This window comes from Pan paniscus, chromosome 18 (genome assembly GCF_029289425.2).
Source record: "Pan paniscus chromosome 18, NHGRI_mPanPan1-v2.0_pri, whole genome shotgun sequence".
Lineage (NCBI taxonomy): Eukaryota > Metazoa > Chordata > Mammalia > Primates > Hominidae > Pan > Pan paniscus.
This window is the reverse complement of record NC_073267.2, coordinates 30481070-30504945: the sequence shown is the minus strand read 5'-3', so window position 1 is coordinate 30504945 and position 23876 is coordinate 30481070. Positions and strand designations below refer to the sequence as shown.

The 23876-nt window shown below is 49.6% G+C and overlaps 1 protein-coding gene across 1 annotated transcript; it reads left to right on the top strand.

Moving 5' to 3' along the window:
* The first annotated feature begins 7999 nt into the window (after positions 1-7999).
* On the top strand, positions 8000-12643 carry C18H16orf54 (chromosome 18 C16orf54 homolog). Its single transcript, XM_003809379.5, has 2 exons — positions 8000-9071; positions 10014-12643. The coding sequence occupies exon 2, from the start codon at positions 10014-10016 to the stop codon at positions 10686-10688; it is 675 nt and encodes a 224-aa protein (XP_003809427.1). The 5' UTR covers positions 8000-9071; the 3' UTR covers positions 10689-12643.
* Positions 12644-23876: the final 11233 nt, after the last annotated feature.

The window sequence follows — 23876 nt, the reverse complement described above, 5'->3', positions numbered from 1 at the left end:
CTCATTTGAAACTGATAAAAAACAGTTTTTTGAGACAGTCTCACTCTCATGCCCAGGCTGGAGTGCACTGGCACAAACACAGCTCAACCTCCTGAGCTCAAGCAGTTTTCCTGCCTCGACCTCCCCAGTTGAATCCTGAGCTGGGACTACAGGCATGCACCACTATGCCCAGGTAATTTTCTCATTTTTTGTACAGATGAGGTCTCACTTTGTTGCCCAGTCTGGTCTTGAGCTCATGGGTTTAAGCAATCCTCCCACACCGGCCTCCCAAAGTGCTGGGGTTACAGGCACCAGCCACCTCAATCAGCCGAAACTGAAAAAAAAATTTTTTTTCTTTCTTTCTTTTTTTTTTTTTTTGAGGTAGAGTCTCGCTCTGTCAGCCAGGCTGAAGTGCAGTGGCATGATCTCAGCTCACAGCAACCTCCGTCTCCCAGGCTCAAGCAATTCTGCCTCAGCCTCCCGAGTAGCTGGGATTACAGGCACACGTGGGCCACCACGCTTGGCTACTTTTTTGTATTTTTTTTAGTAGAGATGGAGTTTCACTATGATCCAGGATGATCTCGATCTCCTGACCTCGTGATCCGCCCACCTTGGCCTCCCAAAGTGCTGGGATTACAGGCATGAGCCACCGCGCCCTGCCGTAAATCTTTAATCTTTAATAAATAAGCTGGTTTAAAAACTATTGGTAAAATAGGCTAGGCTTGGTGGCTCACACCTGTAATCCCAGCACTTTGGAAGGGTGAGGTGGGTGGATCACCTGAGGTCAGGAGTTTGAGATCAGCCTGGCCAACATGAGGAAACCTTGTCTCTACTAAAAATACAAAAAAGGTAGCTGGGTGTGGAGGCAAGTGCCTGTAATCCCAGCTACTTGGGAGGCTGAGGCAGGAGAATTGTTTGAACCCAAGACGCAGAGGTTGCAGTGAGCTGAGATCATGCCACTGCACTCCAGCCGGCGTGACCAAGGAAAACTCTCTTTCAAAAAAAAAAAAGACAAAGAAAAAAAGTATTGGTAAAATAAAAATAGAAATGTCTTCAGAATTATCAGCATACATTTTTGCTTGGGTTTACTGGCCAGACAGTTTTATATTTATCTCTACTAGATGTTTTAAGGTGTCAGGGTCTGACACAAGGGTTATAAGACTATAAATCCAGTTTTAAACAAAATGATCTGTGTTTGTATAATTTTTTGTTGTTGTTAGAGACAGGGTCTTGCTCTGCTGTCCAGGTAGCATGATATAACTCACTGTAACCTCGAACTCCTGGGCTCAAGTGATCCTCTGCCTCAGCCTCTTGAGTAGCTAGGACTACAGGCACATGGAACCATGCCCAGCTAATTTTTTTTATTTTTTGGTAGAGATGGAGTCTCACTGGGTTGCCCAGGCTGGTCTTGAACTACTATCTTCAAGCAATCCTCCTGCCTCCCAAAGTGTTTAGATTAGGCTAGGTATGGTGGCTTATGCCTATAATCCCAGAACTTCAGGACACCGAGGTGGGAGGTCTGCTCCAGGCCAGGAGTTTGAGACCAGCCTGGGGAACACAGCAAGACCCCATCTCTATTTAAATTAAAATGGCCGGGTGCGGTGGCTCACACCTGTAATCCCAGCACTTTGGGAGGCCGAGGCGGGCAGATCACCTGAGGTCAGGAGTTGGAGAGCAGCCTGACCAACATGGCAAAACCCCATCTCTACCAAAAATACAAAAATTAGCTGGGCATGGTGGCAGGCACCTGTAATCCCAGCTACTTGGGAGGCTGAAGCAGGAGAATCGCTTGAACCTGGAAGGCAGAGGTTGTAGTGAACTGAGATCATGCCATTGCACTCCAGCCTGGGCAACAGAGCAAGACTCTGTCTCAAAAAAAAAAAAAAAATAGCCAGGCATGGTGGTGCGCACCTGTAATCCCAGCTACTCAGGAGGCTGAGGCAGGAGAATCATTTGAACCCAGGAGGTGGAGGTTGCAGTAAACTGAGATCAAGCCACTGCCCTCCAGCCTGGGCGACAGAGTGAGACTCTGTCTAAAAACAAATTTTTTAAAATTAATTAAAAGAAAAAGTGATGCAGTGCATGGTGGCTCATGCCTGTAATCCCAGCACTTTGGGAGGCTGAAGGGGGTGGATCACCAGGTCAGGAGTTTGAGACCAACAGAGTGAAACCCCATCTCTACTAAAAATACAAAAATTAGCCAGGCGTGGTGGCACACGCCTGTAATCCTAGCTACTCGGGAGGCTGAGGCAGGAGAATTGCTTGAACCTGGGAGGCGGAGGTTGCAGTGAGCTGAGATCGCGCCACTGCACTCCAGCCTGGGCGACAGAGCGAGACTCCGTCTCAAAAAAAAAAAAAAAAAAAAAAAAGAAAAAGAAAAAGTGTTGCTAGGCACAGTAGCTCACGCCTGTAATATCAGCACTTTGAGAGGCTGAGGCGGATGGATCATGAGGTCAGGAGTTTGAGACCAGCCCAGCCAACATGGTGAAACTCCGTCTAAAGATTAAAAAAAAAAGCCGGGCGTGGTGGTGCATGCCTGTAATCCCAGCCACTTGGGAGGCTGATGCAGGAGAATTACTTGAACCTGGGAGGCAGAGGTTGCAGTGAGCCGAGATTGTGCCATTGCCCTCCAGCCTGGGCAACAGGGCAAGACTCCGTCTCAAAAAAAAAAAGAAAAAAGAAAAAGAAAAAGTGTGATTATTATGATTACAGATCTGAGCCACCACGCCCAGCCTGTGTAATTTTTGATAAGTAATACTAATTTAATATTTTTCATTTAGTAAAAACATCTATATCGGCCGGGCATGGTGGTTTAGTAATCGCAGCACTCTGGGAGGCCGACGTGGGTGGATCACCTGAGGTCAGGAGTTCGAGACCAGCCTGGACAACATAGTGAAACCCCCGTCTCTACTAAAAATACAAAAATTAGCCAGGTGTGGTGGCAGGAGCCTGTACTCCCAGCTACTCGGGGGGCTGAGGCAGGAGAATCGCTTGAACCTGGAGGCGGAGGTTGCAGTGAGCCGAGACTACACTACTGCACTCCAGCCTAGGAGACAGAGCGAGATTCCACCTCAAAAAAAAAAAAAAAAATCTGTATCTCCTGAGTTATCAAGAAATTACTCATATGTTTAAGCTTCTTACTTAGGTGAATACCTGATTATCACAGGCTATAAAAATGATTAACAGGGAAGTAACTTGAAATAATGACTATCCTTGCCTAATATCTTGGTTTTCATAAATAATCTAGGGAAACTGTTAAAAATAAAGTATGTAATGGATAATTTATTATAAATAAATTTTTCATGTAATTTTAAATCTTCTATTATGTTCTATTAAATTAACTATTATTCATTAGATGTGTGTATTATTTCCAAGTAAGAAGAAATAACTGAAACAAATTGCTGAACATAAATGGTTTTGGCTGGCTTCTTAAATTTTATAGAATGACTAAATATACTTGGTCTTTTTTTGTTGTTGAGACAGTCTTGCTTTGTTTCCCAGGCTGGAGTGTAGTTGTACACTCATAGCTCACTGCAGCCTTGAACTCCTGAGCTCAAGTGATCCTCCCCTCTCAGCCTCCCAAGTAACTAAGACTACAAGCACATGCCATCATGCCTGGCTAATTTTTTGATTTTTTGTAGAAATGGGAGTCTTGCTATGTTACCCAGGCTGGTCTCAAACTCTTGCCCTCAAGCAATCCTCCTGCTTCAGCCTCCCAAAATTGTGGGATTACAAACATGAGCCACCTTGCCTGGCCTTAAACTTTTTTTTTTTTTTTTTGAGACAGAGTCTCGCTCTGTTGCCCAGGCTGGAGTGCAGTGGCATGATCACAGCTTACTGCAACCTCTTCCTCCTGGGTTCAAGCGATTCTCCTGCCTCAGCCTCCTGAGTAGCTGGGATTACAGGCATGTGTCACCATGCCCGGCTAATTTTTTTTTTTTCCCCAGACAGAGTCTTGCCCTGTCACCCAGGCTGGAGTGCAGTGGCATGATCCCGGCCCACTACAACCTCCACTTCCTGGGTTCAAGCGATTCTCCTGCCTCAGCCTCTCAAGTAGCTGGGACTACAGGCACCTGCCACCAAACCTGGCTAATTTTTGTATTTCTAGTAGATACAGGGTTTCACCATGTTGGCCAGGTTGGTGTCGAACTCCTGACCTCGTGATCCGCCTGCTTTGGCCTCCCAAAGTGCTGGAATTACAGGTGAGTCACCTCACCCGGCCTTTTTTGGTATTTTTAGTACAGACGGGGTTTCACCATGTTGGTCAGGCTGGCCTCAAACTCCTGACCTCAGGTGATCCACCTGTCTTGGCCTCCCAAAGTGCTGGGATTACAGGCATGAACCATTGTGTAGGGCCTAAACTTGTACGTGATGAAAGAATCAAAACAGCCAGTGATATCTTAGTAAGAAAAAACCATGTCTGATCTTTCCAGTTTTTAATAATGTTAACTCTTCTAAAAGTTTGTTTAAAAAGATTGATTAAAAGAGAACATAAAAACATTAAAAGTTTTCAGGTTTTATTTTGATTTTTTTTTTTTTACAATAAATCGTTGTTTGATTGTAGGGAAATACACATAACTGCCAGGCACGGTGGTACACACCTGTAATCCCAGCTACTTGGATGGCTGAAGCAGAAGAATATCTTGAACCCGGGAGGCGGAGGTTGCAGTGAGCCAAGATTGCGTCACCGCACTCCAGCCTGGGCAACAGAGACAGACTCCGTCTCAAAAGAAAAAAAGAAATACATAACATAAAATAACATCAAAGTTACTATCATTTTTCTATATTGACCTCTAGAACAGCCAGAAAGAGCATCTTAGTTATTTTTAAGCGTGTTGTTCGCTGGCACTAAGTTCAGGTTTGATTTTAAGGCTTGTAATCTGGTAAAACTCTAGCCTCCTCAGGTTTCTACCAGTGTCCTGAGCCTTAGCTTCCCCGTGTAACTGCCAAAGGGTTCACCTTGCCCGCTGCCTACACATAGCCGATTCATCAAGACAGCGGAATTGCAATAGAGAAAGAGTAATTCACACAGAGCCAGCTGTGCAGGAGACCAGAGTTTGTTGTTTTTTGTTTTTTGACAGTTTTGCTCTTTTTGCCCAGGCTGGAGTACAATGGTGCCACCTCGGCTCACTGCAACCTCCACCTCCAGGGTTTAAGTGATTCTCCTGCCTCAGCATCCTGAGTAGCTGGGATTACAGGCATGTGCCACCACACCTGGCTAATTTTGTATTTTTAGTAGAGATAGTGTTTTCTCCATGTTGGTCAGGCTGGTCTCAAACTCCCAACCTCAGGTGATCCACCCGCCTTGGCCTCCCAAATTGCTGAGATTACAGGCGTGAGCCACTGTGCCCAGCCAGGAGTTTTATTATTACTCAAATCAGTCTCCCTGAGCATTCGGGAAACAGAGGGTTTTTTTGTTTGTTTTTGTTTTGTTTTGTTTTGTTTTTGAGATGGAGTCTTGCTCTGTCGCCCAGGCTTGAGGGCAGTGGTGCAATCTCGGCTCACTGCAAGCTCCGCCTCCCAGGTTCATGCCATTCTCCTGCCTCAGCCTCCCGAGTAGCTGGGACTAGCTGGGACTACAGGCATCCGCCAACACGCCTAATAAATTTGTTGTATTTTTAGTAGAGATGGGGTTTCACCGTGTTAGCCAGGAAGGTCTCGATCTCCTTGTGTCCAGAATTGGTGGGTTCTTGGTCTCACTGACTTCAAGAATGAAGCTGCAGACCCTCACGGTGAGTGTTTCAGTTCTTAAAGGTGGCATGTTGGAGTTTGTTCCTTCTGATGTTCCGACGTGTTCCGAGTTTCTTCCTTCTGGTGGGTTCGTGGTCTCGCTAGCCTCTGGCCTCAAGCTGCAGACCTTCACGGTGTTACAGCTCATAAAGGCAGTGCAGACCCACAATAAGCAGCAGCAAGATGTATTGGAAAGATGAAAAGAACAAACCTTCCTATAAGGAAGGGTACCTCGAGTTGCCACTGCTGGCGCTGGCAGCCTGCTTTTATTGCCTTATCTGGCCCCACCCACATCCTGCTGATTGGCCCATTTTACAGAGAGCCGACTGGTCTGTTTTATAGAGAGCTGATTGGTCCGTTTTGACAGGGTGCTGATTGGTGTGTTTACAAACCTTGAGCTAGACACAGAGTGTTGATTGGTGTATTTACAATCCCTTAGCTAGACATAAAGGTTTTCCAAGTGCCCACTAGACTCAAGAGCCCAGCTGGCTTCACCTAGTGGACCTCGCACATGGGCTGCAGGTGGAGCTGCCCACCAGTCCTGTGCCTGCACTCCTCAGCCCTTGGGCGGTTGATGGGACCAGGCCCCGCAGACCAGGGGGCGGCGCAGGAGCCCAGGCAGGGGGACGCCCAGGCAGGGGGACGCTGGGGCATGGCGGGCTGCAAGTTCCCAGCCCTGCCCCACGGGGAGGCAGCTGAGGCCTGTGAGAATTCAAGTGCACCTGTGGGCCGGCACTGCTGGGGGACCTGGCACACCCTCTGCAGCTGCTGGCCTGGGTGCTAAGCCCCTCACTGCCTGGGGCCAATGGCGCCAGCCGGCCTCTCTGAGTGCGGGGCCCACCGAGCCCACGCCCACCCGGAACTCATGCTGGCCCGCGAGCGTGGCCCGCAGCTCCAGTTCCCTTCCGCGCCTCTCCCTCCACACCTCTGGCAAGCAGAGGGAGCGGGCTCCCGCCTCGGCCAGCCCAGAGAGGGGCTCCCACAGTGCAGCGGTGGGCTGAAGGGCTCCTCAAGCGCGGGGAGAGTCGGCGTGGAAGCCGAGGAGGCGCCCAGAGTGAGTGAGGGCTGCCAGCACGCTGTCACCTCTCATCCTGACCTTGTGATCTGCCTGTCTGGTCCTCCCAAAGTGCTGGGATCTGGGAGTGCAGATTGGTCAGAGATGAAATCATCAGGAGTCAGAGCTGTCTTCTTGCAGAGTCAGTTCTGGGTGGGGGCCACAAGATCAGATGAGCCAGTTTATTGATCTGGGTGGTGCCAGCTGATCCATCAAGTGCAGGGTCTGCAAAATATCTCAAGCACTGATGTTAGGAGCAGTTTAGGGAGGGTCAGAATCTTGTAGCCTCCAGCTGCATGACTCCTAAACCATAATTTCTAATCCTATGGCTAGTGTTAGTCTAGTCCCCAGGCAAGAAGGTCTGCTTTGGGAAAGGGCTGTTACTGTCTTTGTTTAAACTATAAACTACAAACTAAGTTTCTCCCAAAGTTAGTTCAGCCTACGCCCAGGAATAAACAAAGACAGCTTGGAGGTTAGAAGCAAGGTGGAGTCAGTTAAGTTAGATCTCTTTCTTTGCAAAGGTGGTTTCCCCCGGACTCTCCATCTCCAGCTCCTTCCACCAGGGCTCAAAACCACCAGGATGGGGCAGTCTGACGGAGACTGTCTTTTCATTCATTTATTTATTTAATTTATTTATTTTGAGACAGAGTCTTGCTCTGTTGCCCAGGCTGGAGTGGAATGGCACGATCTTGGCTCACTGCACCGGGTTCAAGCGATTCTCCTGCCTCAGCCTCCTGAGTAGTTGGGATCATAGGCGTGCGGCACCACGCCCGGCTAATTTTTGTATTTTTAGTAGAGACGGGGTTTTGCCATGTTGGCCAGGCTGCTCCCAAACTCCTGACCTCAGGTGATCCACCCGCCTCGGTCTCCCAAAGTGCTGGGATTACAGGCATGAGCCACCTCGCCCAGCCCAGGGATTTCTATCTATTCTTCCACCACCCTGGCCGCTACATGCTCACCCACACATACATTGGTCATGTGACTTTGGTCATGAAATCTCTTTTCTTTAAGCCTTACTTTTGTCATCTGTGGATGAGTCAAACTAGAGAATCTCAGAAAGTCTCCTGGACTCCAGAGCCTGATGACATCTTGTCACACTCTGCTCCAGGCTCCTCCCACCCTCAGCAGCAGGAAAGAGGGACAGACATGAGGATGGTCAGGGTTTTGGAAACAGGCCCACGCCTGTTTTTATACCCTGGACTCCTCTCAGAGGCTTGACATTTTTGTTACCCAAGCCTCACCTCACTGATATTTTCCAACCAAAATGGGGGCTAAATGGTCTGAAGAGAGAGAGACTTATGTTAATTAAAAGTATGAGGCAGGGGCCAGTGTGGTAGCTCACACCTGTAATCCCAGCACTTTGGGAGGCTGAGGCAGGAGGATCTCTTGAGGCCAGGAGCTTGAGACCAGCCTGGGCAACAGAGCAAGAGCCCATCTCTACCAGAAAAAAAAAAAAAGGTGTGAAGCAAGCTGGCCAAGCAGGGGGTGCCTGTGGGGGCTGGATGGCAGGAGCAGATCTGGGGAGGCACCGTGGATAAGACAAGGCAGGATGGGGTGGGGCATCCTCCCAGGAGGAACGGGGGAGGCACCATGGTTCTCTGGGAATGTACGGGCTAAAGTCCCAGTGTCCTATTTCTTTTTCTTTTCTTTTCTTTTTTTTTTTTTTAAGACGGAGTCTCACTCTGTTGCCCAGGCTGGAGTGCAGTGGCACGATCTCAGCTCACTGCAACCTCTGAGTCCCGGGTTCAAGCGATTCTCCCTGCCTCAGCCGCCTGAGCAGCTGAGATTACAAGTGCCCGTCACCACGCCCAGCTAATTTTTGTATTTTTCAGTAGAGATGGGGTTTCGCCATGTTGGCAGGCTGGTCTCGAACTCCTGACCTCAGGTGACCTGCCCACCTTGACCTCCCAAAATGCTGGGATTACAGGGGTGAGCCACTGTGCCTGGCCCCGGCGTCCTCTTTCTCAGCTTTTCGGTGAATATTCTGGGGCCCAGGGCCTGGCTATGGGGTGACACTAAGTTCAACAGAACCATTGCCCATTCCAGCCCCACCTTACCCCAGGAAAAGCCTCCTCACCGCAGTGACCACATCCCCTTGGGTTGCTTTGGAAACAAACACTCCCCAGGGGCAGGCGAGTTGGGGCACAGTTGCCCAGCAACAGGCGGTGCCCTCCCTTCCGCCTTCATCCGAGGCCGGGCCTCTACGTCTGAAAGGCGGACCGCCCTGCACCCTCCAAGCCTGCACCTCTTAGTCCGGCACCAGGAAGAGTGGCTCTAGGAGGGAGAGGAGCCCAGGGACTGACCCAAGGTGAGTTGAGGGGTGTAGGAGGCCCCCTGCAGATGGAGGATGTGGGGGACAGAGAGGTGTGCAGAGACAAACGAGAGATAGAGACAGGCCAGAGCCTGGGCAAAGCTGGGGAGCCCAGGAGGGGTGCGGAGGCGCCTCCGGAGGCCTGGCCCGGCCCGGCAGCAGATTCCGTGGAGCCTATGAGAGCAAGATCAAGTCCGAGGAGAATGGTGAGGGGCGAAGGAGCCTCAAGGGGCCAGCAGAGGTGCTGGCGGCAGGCGGTGGGGGAGACACACTCAGGGGAGCCAGTGGGAGGGGAGGTTCTCATTTCTTCACCCACCACTTCCTCTCTAGGTCTGAGCAAGACTTGAGGGGGCCGAGTGGGGAGGAAAGAAGCCCTGGAGACCTTTCTTGTCTGAGGCACCCTGGGGTCTGGGAGGGAAATGGGGATTCTGGAAAGGCCTGGAGAGCCAGGCAGGAGGGCCTGGCTGTGCCCCGAGGTAGGCTGCCTGTCCTCCCACCCCACCTGGCTCACGCTTACCCTTTCTGGTCCCCCTTGCTTCTCTGTCTCTCCAGAATTTTTGAGAAAGGGTCTTGCTCTATTGCCCAGGCTGGAGGACAGTGGCGCAATCTGGGGTCACTGCAGCTTCGAACTCCTGGGCTCAAGTAATCCTCCCACCTCAGCTTCCTGTGTAGCTGGGACTACAGGTGTGAGCCACCACACCCAGCTAGTTTTTAAATTATTTATAGAGATGAGGTTTCACTGTGTGTCCAGGCTGGTCTTGAACTCCTGGGCTCAAGTGATCCTCCCGCCTCGACCTCTCAAAGTGCTGGGATTCCAGGCATGAGCCCCCATGCCCAGCCCTTCTCCCAGGCTTTCCTGGACACCTGCTGCCTCTCTCTCATCTTGGTTGTGCCCCCTCTGCCTCATTTACTTCCTCTTCTCACCCCTGTGTCTCTCAGATGCCGTTGACTCCAGAGCCGCCCTCTGGGCGCGTGGAGGGGCCCCCCGCATGGGAGGCAGCCCCATGGCCCTCACTGCCCTGTGGGCCCTGCATCCCCATCATGCTGGTCCTGGCCACCCTGGCTGCGCTCTTCATCCTCACCACCGCTGTGTTGGCTGAACGCCTGTTCCGCCGTGCTCTCCGCCCAGACCCCAGCCACCGTGCCCCCACCCTGGTGTGGCGCCCAGGAGGAGAGCTGTGGATTGAGCCCATGGGCACCCCCCGAGAGCGCTCTGAGGACTGGTATGGCTCTGCGGTCCCCCTGCTGACAGATCGGGCCCCTGAGCCTCCCACCCAGGTGGGCACTTTGGAGGCCCGAGCAACAGCCCCACCTGCCCCCTCAGCCCCAAATTCTGCTCCCAGCAACTTGGGCCCCCAGACCGTACTGGAGGTCCCCCCCCGGAGCACCTTCTGGGGGCCCCAGCCCTGGGAGGGGAGGCCCCCCACCACAGGCCTGGTGAGCTGGGCTGAACCCGAGCAGAGGCCAGAGGCCAGCGTCCAGTTTGGGAGCCCCCAGGCCAGGAGGCAGCGGCCAGGGAGCCCAGATCCTGAGTGGGGCCTCCAGCCACGGGTCACCTTGGAGCAGATCTCAGCTTTCTGGAAGCGTGAAGGCCGGACCAGTGTGGGGTTCTGAATCCCCAGGGTTCCCCAGAGACCCCCGAGGAAGGCCTTGCCTCAGTGGGACCGGGGACCCCAGGATCCAGCATTAGGATTGAGACTGCCCCAGCGAAGATGCCCTTCCCAGGCCCCTTCCACCTGGAGTCCCCCTCCCCGGGTCTGGGTGGTGACCAGGCTATGTGGACTAGGGGAAGCCCAGCAGTGCCTCTGCTCAGCTACCTGGGCTGCGGCTCAGAGACCTGGGGGTGGAGCCAATGCCAGGCCAGAAGCCTTCAAGATCGCATCCAGATGAAGAACCCAAGGTACCAGATAGTCAGGAAATGGCATCGACCAGCCACCTCCACCTTCTTTCAGTGTTTACCGAAGCCACCAATACCAAAGAGAAAGGGTCCCGCGGTGCTGAACAGCCTCGGTGTGGCGATGACAGCTGGCAGGAGATGACAGGAATCCAGTTTCCCAGAGCCACAAATCCTGTTCTCCTTGGCCACTCACCCACTGTGAAGTCCTCTAGGAAAATACACAAAGAGAGGACCAGACCAGGCAGAGGAACATTTTGTTTCATATGAACTGTGGCTTTGACCCCCAAACTGCAAGGAGGAACTTGCTGGGCCAAGCTGCAGCGGCGCTGTCTTGCTGGAGTGGGGACCTAGAGTCAGAGAAAACCCACAGGCTCCTCTGCCCATTCTCCTCCATCTGCACACGTCTCAGCCTCGGACCCTCACCACTCCATGGTGAGGAAGGCCATGGCCAGGGGAAACTGAGTTTCATCCAATGTGGAGAGGAGTGTTGTCCTAGAGCAGGGCAACTCCCAAACTGTGCCCTCTGATCATCGTCCCTTCCAGCTTGCTGGAGTGTCCAGAGAGACAGATTTGCCACAAGCTAGGCTTACTTATAATGCTCCACCCCACAGAAATGGGACCCCAAGTACCCGATCTTCCCTTTAGGAGAGGCAGGCAGGTGGGTGAGCAGCAGATGTAGTTTCCATTTCCCTGGGGGTTTAATTTTCCAAACTTTGTCTTTTTTTTTTTTTTTTTTTTTTTTTTTTTTTTTTTTTTGAGACAGAATCTCAACTCTGTCACCCAGACTGGAGTGCAGTGGCACAATCTCAACTCACTACAGCCTCGAACTCCTAGGCTCAAGCGATCCTCCCACCTCAACCTCTAGAATAGCTGGGATTGCAGGTGCATACCACCACGCCCAGCTAATTTTTGTATTTTTTTGTAGAGACAGGGTCTCACCATACTGCCTGGGCAGGTTTCCAACTCCTGGGCTCAAGTGATCCAGCAGCCTTAGCCTCCCAAAATGCTGGGATTACAGGCATGAGCACTGCACCCGGCCACTTTTTTTTGTTTCTGAAACAGGGTCTCACTCTGTTGCCCAGGCTGGAGTACAGTGGCACAATCTCAGCTCACTGCAGCCTTGAACTCCTGGGCTTAAGTGATCCGCCCACCTCAGTCTCCCTAGTAGGTGTAACTACAGGCATGTACCACCACACCTGGCTATTTTTTTTTTTTTAGAGACAGGGTCTTGCTATGTTGCCCAGGCTGGTCTTGAATTCCTGGGCTCAAGAGGGCCACTCATCCCCATCTCCCAGAGTGTTGGGATTACAGCCATGAGCCACCATGCCCGGCCAAACTTCAGCCTTGAATATTAGTGATTTTGCCATATTAGTTTACCACCTGTACAATTATTTGCTTTATATTTTTCTTTAAATTGGCTCATTATTCACTTAATGAAATTATTACAACAGGAATCTTTTGTATCACTTCTGTAAATGGAAAACCAGTCTCATTTGCCATCAATAGAAGGTAAAACATGAAAATAAATACAATGTAAACAAAATTGTTAAGATCTAAATTCTGTTCCCTGCTGGAAGCATTGACCTAAAACTCTGCTCTTTGTTTTTGTTGTGGTTTTTGAGACAGAGTCTCGCTCTGTTGCCTAGGCTGCAGTGTGATGGCACGATCTCCGCTCACTGCAAACTCCGCCTCCGGGTTTAAGCGATTCTCCTGCCTCAGCTTCCCAAGTAGCTGGGATTACAGGCGCCTGCCACCATGCCTGGCTAATTTTTGTATTTTTAGTAGAGACGGGGTTTTACCATGCTGGCCAGGCTGGTCTCGAACTCCTGACCTCATGATCTGCCCGCTTCAGCCTCCCAAAGTTCTGGGATTACAGGCGTGAGCCACCGCGCCCAGCACTGCTCTTTGTTAACAAGAAAAGGGAATGTTGATCTGCAAGTCAGAAAGTGTTAGATACTCTAGCACCACAATGAGACCTTCTGGAAGTGCCAAGGCAGACAGACAGCCCCGCACAGGGGGCGGGATGCTGTGTTGTTTAATGCTGTCCACGAAGTTCACCCACAGCCAGGAAACACTCGCTTCTCCCTGCACAGTGGGCTAAGGAGCACTTGGAGCCTCTCATCCAATCCCTTGACCTCCCCTCTGATTTTTGGGATGTTGGAAGTTGACGGAGCAGCCAGAAACCCCAGGCAGAGGGACCGAGAGCCTAGTCCAGTCTCTTCTCCCAGGTGTAGTCACTGGCCAGCATCCTAAGCACTGTTTCTGAGCTGGGCACTGGGAGGGGAGGAATAAGACCTGGGCCCTGCCCTCAAGGAGCTCACAGTCTCTCTAGCGGCAGAGTAGGGAACAAAGGTAGGGGTGAGCTAAGATATGGACACAAAACTGACACCAGGGAGAGACCAGGGCCCTGTCCCATCTCTATCACTCATGAGCTGGGTAATGACATTCCTTATCATCACCATCAGTTGACAGCACTGGGTTGTGGGGACTCTGCCCACGAGGAGTGAACAGACCTGAGAGAAACAGAAGATAGAGGCAGCTGTTCAGAGGTCAGATGCTTCCATGCCATGGGTTCAGGAAAGGCACTGCAGTGTGGAAGAAATGCAGGGACAAGGCCTCAGTTCATGATCTGCCTCCATCACCTTATTCACTTAGAGACTTCAGAAAACAGAGTTTTGTATTATGGGGCCTCATGTGCTTTTTTCATGTACAAAAAGACAGCTGAAAGTTGAACAAGATGTTCTATTGGGACTTTTCTAGCTGTGACATTTGAGAATGAGTGAAGGGGGCCAGCCCCTCCACACCTGTGGGTATTTCTTGTCAGGTGGGGCAAGAGACTGAGAAAAGAAATAAGACGCAGAGACAAAGTATAGAGAGAGAACAGTGGGCCTAGGGGACCAGCGCTCAGCATACGGAGGACCTGTGCGGGCACTGGTCTCTGAGTTCCCTTAGTATTTACTGATCACCATCTCTACTATCTCGGTGAGGCGGATATGGCAGGACTATAGGGTAATGGTAGGGAGAGGGTCAGCAGGAAAACGTGAGCAAAGGTCTCTGTGTCACAAATAAGTTTAAGGAAATGTGCTGCGCCTCGATGTGCACGTAGGTCAGATTTATGTTTGACTTTACACAAACATCTCAGAGCAGTAAAGAGCAGTATTGCCGCCAGCATGTCTCACCTCCAGCCATAAGGCAGTTTTCTCCTATCTCAGTAAATAGAATGTATGATCGGGCCTTACACCGAGACATTCCATTCCCAGGGACGAGCAGGAGACAGATGCCTTCCTCTTATCTCAACGGCAAAGAGGCCTTCCTCTTTCACTAATCCTCCTCAGCACAGACCCTTTACGGTGTTGGGCTGGGGGACAGTCAGGTCTTCCCCTTCCCACAAGGCCATATCTCAGGCTGTCTCAGTGGGGAGAAACCTTGGACAATACCCAGGCTTTCTTGGGCAGAGGTCCCTGCAGCCTTCCGCAGTGCATTCTGTCCCTGGATACTCTATAATGGAGAATGGCAATGACTTTTACCAGGCATATTGCCTGCAAACACATTTTTAACAAGGTGCATCCTGCACAGCCCTAAATCCATTAAACCTTGAGTCAACACAGCACATGTTTCTGCGAGCACAGGGTTGGGACTAGGGTTACAGATTAACAGCATCTCAAGGCAGAATTTTTCTTAGTACAGAACAAAATGGAGTTTCTTATGTCTTCTTCTTTCTACAGAGACACAGTAACAGTCAGATCTCTCTTTCTTTCCCCCACAATGAGTAAAATGAAAGACGGTTGGATGGATGGATGGATAGATGGATGGATGGATGGATGGATGGATAAATAAATGAATGGATGGATGACTAGATAGATGGATGAATGGATGGATGGATGAATAAATGGATGGATGGATAGATGGACAGACGGACAGATGGATGGATGAATAGATGGATGGATGGATGGGAGAATGGATAGGTGAAGAGAATGGATGTGTGGATGAGTGGATGTATAGATAAATGGATGCATTGATACATGGATTTCTGCATGCGATCTTCCTGAGGCAGAGTCTAACTTGCTATCTGCATAGTCATCTTTATATTTCCAGACCCAGAACATGGTCTAAAACATTATAGGAGCCTAATGAATGGGGAATGAATAAGTTCATAGATTAACAGACGCATTCATTTTACTGTTTCTTCTTTTTACTTTAAACCTCTCCTGCTCACTTTTTTTTTTAGACGCATTCATTGACCGGAATCCCACTCATTTTTAACACCATCTTATTTCTTTCTCATATTGATGTCTTCTTTTATATCTTTAGAAATTTAAACCACACTTGCTGTATGGTTCTTTGCCAAATAATGCTATTCTCTGGAGTTCTGGAGTTGGAGCTAATCCTGCTATATGCTGTGTCTGCTTACTGTCATTCATGAAGATTGTTTCCTCTTATGTTTTGTAATTTTGAGCTGTGAATTCAGCTTCAGCAGGGTGTTATCAGTGGGAATGCACATGCCCACCAAGATTCAAAGAGGTTTCACATCTGCTTCTGCCAAGAGCTCTTCATGGGTGTTACCAACCCTGGACTACATTATTATTATTATTATTATTTATTATTATTTTGAGACCGAGTCTTGCTCTGTTGCACAGGCTGGAGTGCAGTGGTGCGATCTCAGCTCACTGCAACCTCCACCTCCCAGGGTCAAGCAACCTCCACCTCCCGAGGTCTCCTGCCTCAGCCTCCCGAGTAGCTAGGATTACAGGCTCCTGCCAACATGCCCGGCTAATTTTTGTATTTTTAGTAGATACGTAGTTTCACCATGTTGGCCAGGCTGGTCTTGAAATCCTAACCTCAGGTGATCCTCCCACCTCAGCCTCCCAAAGTGCTGGGATTATAGGCACGAGCTACCACACCTGGCCTGGACTATATTATTTGTTGACATTTGGGCTTCCCAGACCATGCAGATGATGTAAACTTGAACCCCAAGTCCAAGTGAGGCCAAGCCTTTGGTTATGAATTCTCAAAAGAGACCATTTATTGTCACCAAATCTCAGAGTGAAACAGACAAGGTCCTTTTATGCTCCCTGAACTGGAGGCAGATTTTTTTCCTAGTTTACTCTTTCACCAAGGATGTCACCCCTTAAGGGTACAAGCTTTCTATTAGTGTTTATGTTTTCAGTTCCCCCGACAAGGCCTTATCTCCAATCTCTAGGTAGGTGTAAAGCCCTAGGCCCTTCAATGCCAAGATCACAGCCACCCAGCAGGTTGCACAGCTCTAGTGTTCAATTTCCTCTTCGTGCCTCCTGGGGATTTCCCTTTCTTTTTTGCAACTAAGCTGCATGTTTTAAAGGATGTTTGTTTGGTTTTATGCAGCGCTTCTAGATGCATAGTGGTGAGGACATGCTTGTCAGGTTATTCCATTCACAATATCACCCAAAAGGCTATTTCCCCATATAAATAAGTTGACATCTCTCCCACCTTAAAACAACCAGCCAACCAACAACTCTTTTTTTTTTTTTTCTTTTTTCTGAGATAGGGTCTCACTCTGTCACCCAGGCTGGAGTGCAGTGGTGCAGTCACGGCTCACTGCAGCCTCAATCTCCTGGGCTCAAGCCATCTTTCTGCCTTGGCCTCCCAAGTACCTGGGGTTACAGGCACATGCCGCCAGATCTAACTAGTATTTTGACTTTTGTAGGCATAGGGTCTCACCATGTTGCCCAGGCTGGTCTCGAACTCCTAGCCTTAAGCGATCCTCCCTCCTCAGCCTCCCAAAGTGCTGGGATTACAGGGGTGAGTCATGTCCAGCTCCAACAACTCATTCTCTACCCCTCACACACAGCACGACCTCTCACTTCCTTCACAACCAAACGTCTGGGAAGAGCCGTCTGTCCTAGCAGTCTACACTTTCTCATCTTCCCCTCCCTCTGCAACTGGTTGCAGGCTTCCATGGGCTTCCAGCACTCTACAGAAATGACTGCCATCAAAATCATGACCTGCTGTTTTAATCAAAGGACACTTTCAAGCCTCCTGCAGACAGCACTGGACACTTCTGGAAATGTTCTCTCCCCATGGCTCTGTGGCTTTACACACACCTGCTTTCCCTCCCCGCTACCCAGCCGTCCTCTCTGACTCTCTTTGCTGGCGGCATGCCTTCTCAAAGGTCAGTCCTGGGCTGCTTTTCCCCTCCCTCTGCACTCCTTCTGGGAAATTTCACCCAGGCCCAAGGCTCCAATTGCTGTCTCTTTTTTTTTGAGACGGAGTTTCACTCTTGTTGCCCAAGCTGGAGTACAATGGCATGATCTCAGTTCACTGCAACCTCCGCCTCCTGGGCTCAAGCAATTCTCCTGCCTCAGCCTCCCAAGTCTCTGGGATTACAAGCGCACACCACCATGTCCAGCTATTTTTTTTTTTTTTGAGACGGAGTCTCACTTTTGTCGCCCAAGCTGGAGTGCAATGGCATGATCTCAGCTCACTGCAATCTCCGCCTCCCAGGTTTGAGCGATTCTCCTGCCTCTGCCTCCCAAGTAGCTGAGATTACAGGCGTCCACCACCATGCCCGGCTAATTTTTATATTTTTAGTACAAATGGGGTTTCACCATGTTGGCCAGACTGGTCTTCAACTCCGGACCTCAGGTGATCCGTCCACCTCATCCTCCCTAAGTGCTGGGATTCCAGGCATGAGCCACCGCGCCCAGCCTAATTTTGTATTTTTTTTTACTAGAGATGGGGTTGCACCATGTTGGTCAGGCTGATCTTGAACTCCTGAGTTCAAGTGATCCACCCGCCTCAGCCTCCCAAAGTGCTGGGATACAGGCGTGAGCCAACTGCGCCTGGCCCCAATTACTATCTCATACCCTGATGTTCCCCATGTCTCCATCTCCAGCGGTGGCAGATGTGGTCCTCCTAGATCTATTCTCGCATTATTTTAAAGGAATAGCACTACCTCTGATATGGTTTGGCTGTATCCCCACCCAAATCGCATCTTGAATTGTAGTTCCCGTAATCCCCACGTGTCGTAGGAGGCAATTGAATCATGAGGGCGGTTACCTCCATGCTGTTCTGGTGATAAAGTTGTCACAAGATCTGATGGCTTTATAAGGGACTTTTGCTCCTTTGGCTCAGCACTTTTCCTTGCTGCCGCCACATGAAGAAGGATGTTTTTGCTTCCCCTTCTGCCATGACTGTATAAGTTTCCTGATGCCTCCCCAGCCATACTTAATTGTGAGTCAATTAAACCTCTTTCCTTTATAAATTACCCAGTCTCGGGTATGTCTTTATTAATAGCATGAGAATGGACTAATACAACCTCTTCTATATGACACCTGGCTATTTTTTGTATTTCTTGTAGAGATGGGGTCCCAATATGTTGGCCAGGCTGGTGTTGAGCTCCTGGGCTCAAGTGATCCACCTGCCTCAGCCTCCCAAAGTGCTGGGATTCCAGCCGTGTGCCATGCACGTTGCCAGCACCATTATTTTTTAACTGGGCTTGTGGCCACCCAGAGGAAAAGCTGCATTTCCCAGATGCCCTTGTGGCTAAGGGCATCCATGCAACTGGTTCTGGACCCTCTTCCCCACTCCTCTTTCTCTCTCCTGCTATTTAGAATCCAGACATGATGGTGAGATATCATGGACAACGGCAGCATGCCAGGGTTGGCTGAGCCAGGAGATGGAAGGAGCTTGAATCTCTGCAGCCAGCACAGGAGCCCTGAACTGCCTGCCTCAGTGTAATTACACGACAGAGAACTAACACTTTCTTTTGTATAAATCACTGTCGTCCTGGGTCTCTGTAACATGAACCCAAACCTATGTCTTAACCTATGTCTCTCTCCTGACTTCAAACCCTATCTCTCTAACAGCCACTTCAATATCCCCCTGTGAAGACCTCAAAATTATTTTAGGATGCATGACCACCCCCACCAAGCCTAATCCTCTTCTTTCTCCTAGGCTCCTTTCTGCCCCCCATCAGCACCTCCAAACACCCCTGACTTCTGCCTGCTTCTCCTCATGCTTACTTCTTCCATCCTGGTTCTGCTTCACTCATTGCTCCTAAACTGCGCTTAAATGTTCCCCCTGTCTCTATTTTCCACATTGCACCTGGAGTAAACCTGCAAAAAAAAAAAAAAAAAAAAAAAATGCTTAAAAGGGTCGGATGTGGCGGCTCACACCTGTAATCCCAGCTACTTGGGAGGCTGAAGTGAGAGGATTGCTTGAGACTGGGAGTTCGAGACCAGCCTAGGCAATGTAGCAAGACCCGGTCTCTACAAAGAATTTATTTTTATTATTTAATTTATTTTTATTTTTATTTTTTGAGACAGAGTATTGGTCTGTCACCCAGGCTGGAGTGCAGTGGTGCAATCTTGGCTCACTGCAGCCTCCACATCCTGAGTTCAAGCAATTCTCCTGCCTCAGCCTCCCAAATAGCTGGAATTACAGGTGTGCACCAGCACACCCAGCAAATTTTTGTATTTTCAGTACAGACAGGGTTTCTCCATGTTGGCCAGGCTGGTCTCCAACTCCTGACCTCAGATGATCCACCCACCTAGGCCTCCCAAAATGCTGGGATTACAGGTATGAGCCCTCACACCTGGCCAGGTCTATACAAAAAATTTAAAAATAAATTAGCCAAGCATGATGGCTCATGCCTGTAATTCCAGGAGGCTGAAGAGGAGGATCCCTTGAGGTCAGGAGTTCAAGGCTACACTGAGCTATGACCATACCACTACACTCCAATGTGGGTGACAGAGAACCCATCTCTAAAGAAAAGAAAAATGCTTAAAAGATTTTTCCAACTTCTGATCATTTCAACAAACACTCCCTTCCTTTTGCAACATCCATCTTCCTCCCTCCCACTACTTCATCTTGGCTAATTCTTACTCTTTAGGTCTCAATCTAGCTGTCACTTTCTAGGGCTGTCTTCCTCATAGGCAAAACTAGTAGAAAATGAGGCTATCTGTAAAGTCTAATGTGGACCATGTGTCATTAGGAATGCCCTAGGCTGCAAGTAGCAGAACAGTGACTAAAGCAATGAAGTCATAAAGTATGGAGAGCTGATACACGGAGCATGGTGGAATGGTGGGTTGGAAAAAGTTTAGGGGCCAGGCACAGAGGCTCATAGCCTGTAATCTCAGCACTTTGGGAGGCCAAGGCAGGAGGATCACTTGAGCCCAGGAGTTCAAGACCAACCTGGACAACATGGCAAAACCCCATCTCTAAAAAAAGAAAAAACAAAAATTAGCCAGGCATGATGGTGGTCACCTGTAGTCCCAGCCACTCAGGAGGCTGAGGTGGAAGGAACACTTGAGGCTGGGGGCGGTCAAGGATGCAGGAAGCTGTGATCACATTATCACACTATTTCACTACAGCCTGGGTAACAGAGCGAGAGATCCTGTCTGGAAAAAAAAAAAAAAGGCAGGGCACGGTGGCTCATGTCTATAATCCCAGCACTTTGGGAGTCCAAGGTGGGTGGATCACTTTGGTTTTCTTTGTTGTTGTTGTTTTGAGACAGAGTCTTGCTCTGTCACCCAGGCTGGAGTGCAGTGGTGTGATCTTAGCTCACTGCAAACTCTGCCTCCTGGGTTCAAGCGATTCTCATGCCTTGGCCTCCCAAGTATCTGGGATTACAGGCGCATGCCACCACGCCCGGCTAATTTCTGTATTTTTTAGTAGGGACGGGGTTTCACCATGTTAGTCAGGCTGGTCTCAAACTCCTGAGCCTCCCGAGTAGCTGGAACTACAGTGCATGCCACCATGCCTGGCTAATTTTTGTATTTTTTGTAGAGACGGGGGTTTTACCATGTTGCCCAGGCTGGTCTCAAACTCCTGACCTCAAGTGATCTGCCCGTCTCGACCTCCCAAAGTGCTGGGTTTACAGGCATAAGCCACCGTGCCTGGCCTTTGAAATATCCTTTATAATAACCAAACTGGTAAACATGTTTCTCTGAGTTCTGTGAGCCACTCTAGCAAGTTAATGTCACCCAAGGGCAGGGCCGGGAGAACCCTGATTTATTAGCCAGTTGGTTAGAAGTGCAGATAAAAAAACCTGGGGCTTGCAATTGGCATCGGAAGTCAGGGGCAGTCTTGTGGGATGCAGCCCTCACCCCATGAGATGTGACGCTATCTCCAGGTAGATGATGTTATAATTGGATTAAATCAGAGGACATGGCCGGGCGCGGTGGCTCAAGACTGTAATCCCAGCACTTTGGGTGGCCGAGGAGGGCAGATCACAAGGTCAGGAGATCGAGACCATCCTGGCTAATACGGTGAAACTCTGTCTGTACCAAAAACACAAAAAATTAGCTGGGTGTGGTGGCAGGCACCTGTAATCCCAGCTACTCCGGAGGCTGAGGCAGAGGAATCACTTGAACCCGGGAGGCAGGGGTTGCAGTGAGCCGAGATTGCACCACTGCAATCTCACTGGATGACAGTGAGACTCCGTCTCAAAAAAAAAAAAAAAAAAAAATCAGAGGACACCCAGCTGGTGTCTGCAGTAGAACTGATTGTTTGTTTGGTGTGTGATATGGTTTGGATCTGTGTCCCTGCCCAAATCTCATGTCAAATTGTAAACCCTAGTGTTGGAGCTGATGCCTGGTGGGGGGTGATTAAATTGTTGGGGTGGTTTCTCATGACTTAACATGGTTTAACACCATCCCCCTTGGTTCTGTCGTCGTGAGAGTGAGTTCTTGTGAGATCTGGTGGTTTAAAAGTGTGTGAAACTGGCCGGGTGCGGTGGCTCATGCCTGTAATCCCAGCACTTTGGGAGGCCGAGACAGGTGAATCACCTGAGGTCTGGAGTTTGAGACCAGCTGACCAACATGGTGAAACCCCAGCTCTACTAAAAATACAAAAAATTGGCTGAGCGCAGTGGCTCACGCCTGTTATCCCAGTACTTTGGGAGGCCGAGGCGGGTGGATCACGAGGTCAGGAATTCGAGACAGCCTGACCAACATGGTGAAGCCCCGTCTCTACTAAAAATAAAAAAATTAGCCAGGTGTGGTGGTGCGCCCCTGTAAACCCAGCTACTCAGGAGGCTGAGGCAGGAGAATCACTTGAATCTGGGAGGCAGAGGTTGCAGTGAGCCGAGATCGAGCCACTGTACTCCAGCCTGGGAGACGGAGTGAGACTCCATCTAAAAAAAAAAAAAAAAAAAAAAAATTAGCCAGGCCTGGTGGCACAAGCCTGTAATCCCAGCTACCTGGGAGGCCGAGATAGGAGAATTGCTTGAATCTGGGAGGCGGAGGTTGCAGTGAGCCGAGATTGTGCCATTGCACACCAGCCTGGGTGACAAGAGCAAAATTCCATCTCAAAAAAAAAAAAAAATGTGTGTGACACCTACCCCTTCACTCTCTATCTTGTTCCTGCTCTGGCCACGTAAGACGTGCCTGCTTCCCCTTTACCTTCTGTCATAACTGTAAGTTTCCTGAGGCCTCCCCGGAAGCTGAGCAGATGCTTTCTTTACAACCTGCAGAACCGTGAGCCAATGAAACCTCTTTTCTTTATAAATTACCCAGTCTCAGGTATTTATAGCAGTGTGAGAATGGATTAACGCAGTGTGCAACCCACACACATCTGACGTCAGAAGCAGGCTGTGAGAGTTTCAGGAGAAACTGAGCTTGTGGTTTGTACTCATTTATTTTAGAAACCAAACTTGAAACTGAAAAATCTAAAACACAACTTAGTAATATAATAAATTATGAAAATATTCTATCATAAAAACAAATGTGGGGTCGGGTGTGGTGGCTCACGCCTGGATTCCCAGCACTTTGGGAGGCTGAGGCAAGCAGATCACCTGAGGTCAGGAGTTCAAGACCAACCTGGCCAACATGGTGAAACCCCATCTCTACTAAAAATACAAAAAATTAGCCGGGCATGGTGGGGCACATCTGTAATCCCAGCTACTCAGCAGGCTGAGGCAGGAGAATCACTTCAACCGGGCAGGCGGAGGTTGTAGTGAACCAAGATCGCACCATTGTACTCCAGCCTGGGCAACAAGAGTGAAACTCTGTCTCAAAACAAAACAAAACAAACACAAATGTGGGCATTTTAAGTAAAATGAGAATACTCCTTTTGATGTGATGTTAGCCAAATCTTTGGTGAGTTTTTTTGTTGTTGTTGTTTTTCTTTTGAGATGGAGTCTCGCTCTGTCGCCCAGGCTGGAGTGCAGTGGTGCGATCTCAGCTCACTGCAAGCTCTGCCTCCTGGGTTCACGCCATTCTCCTGCCTCAGCCTCCCAAGTAGCTGGGACTACAGGCGCCCGCCACTACGCCTGGCTAATTTTTAGTAGAGACGGGGTTTCACCGTGTTAGCCAGGATGGTCTTGATCTCCTGACCTCATGATCTGCCCACCTCGGCCTCCCAAAGTGCTGGGATTACAGGCATGAGCCACTGCGCCCAGCCTGGTGAGTTTTATAACTTCCCTTTCTCTGCCCACCTCCAACCTAGCCATTGGATTTCTCTGTTGAACAATGTTAGCACTTCACTAAAGACTGCTGCCTGGATGTGAGGGCGATCTGGCTGCAACATGTTACCCCACTGATCGCCAGGGTTGATTCAGCTGACCTGGCTGGCTAGGTGGGTGTCCCCTTCCTCCCTCACTACTCCATGTGCAACCTCCTGAAGCTGTGCACTCCATTAAAGAGGACAACCATCCCCGATAGACAAGGACCAGTCTTCGGTCAAGGGCATACAAGTAGCTGTGCTCCCCTGCTAGACCCTCCCAACAAGCTCTCAAGACTGCTGTCTGCCAATCTGTATCCAGAGTTGGAAAAAAGAAAGAAAAAAAAGAACTTGTCCCAGACTGTTCCTTACCGAGTTATAAATTAGTTGTAATTTGGAAAGGGAACATTCTGTGGTAGATAGTGATGGAAAATTCAAAGATCAAAATATTAAAGGATGTATATTCTGAGAAAACTTGCATTCAC

What these genes read in the sequence shown, in the direction of transcription:
- C18H16orf54 (XM_003809379.5), top strand. Translation starts at nt 10,014, where the DNA reads ATGCCGTTGACTCCAGAGCCGCCCTCTGGGCGCGTGGAGGGGCCCCCC.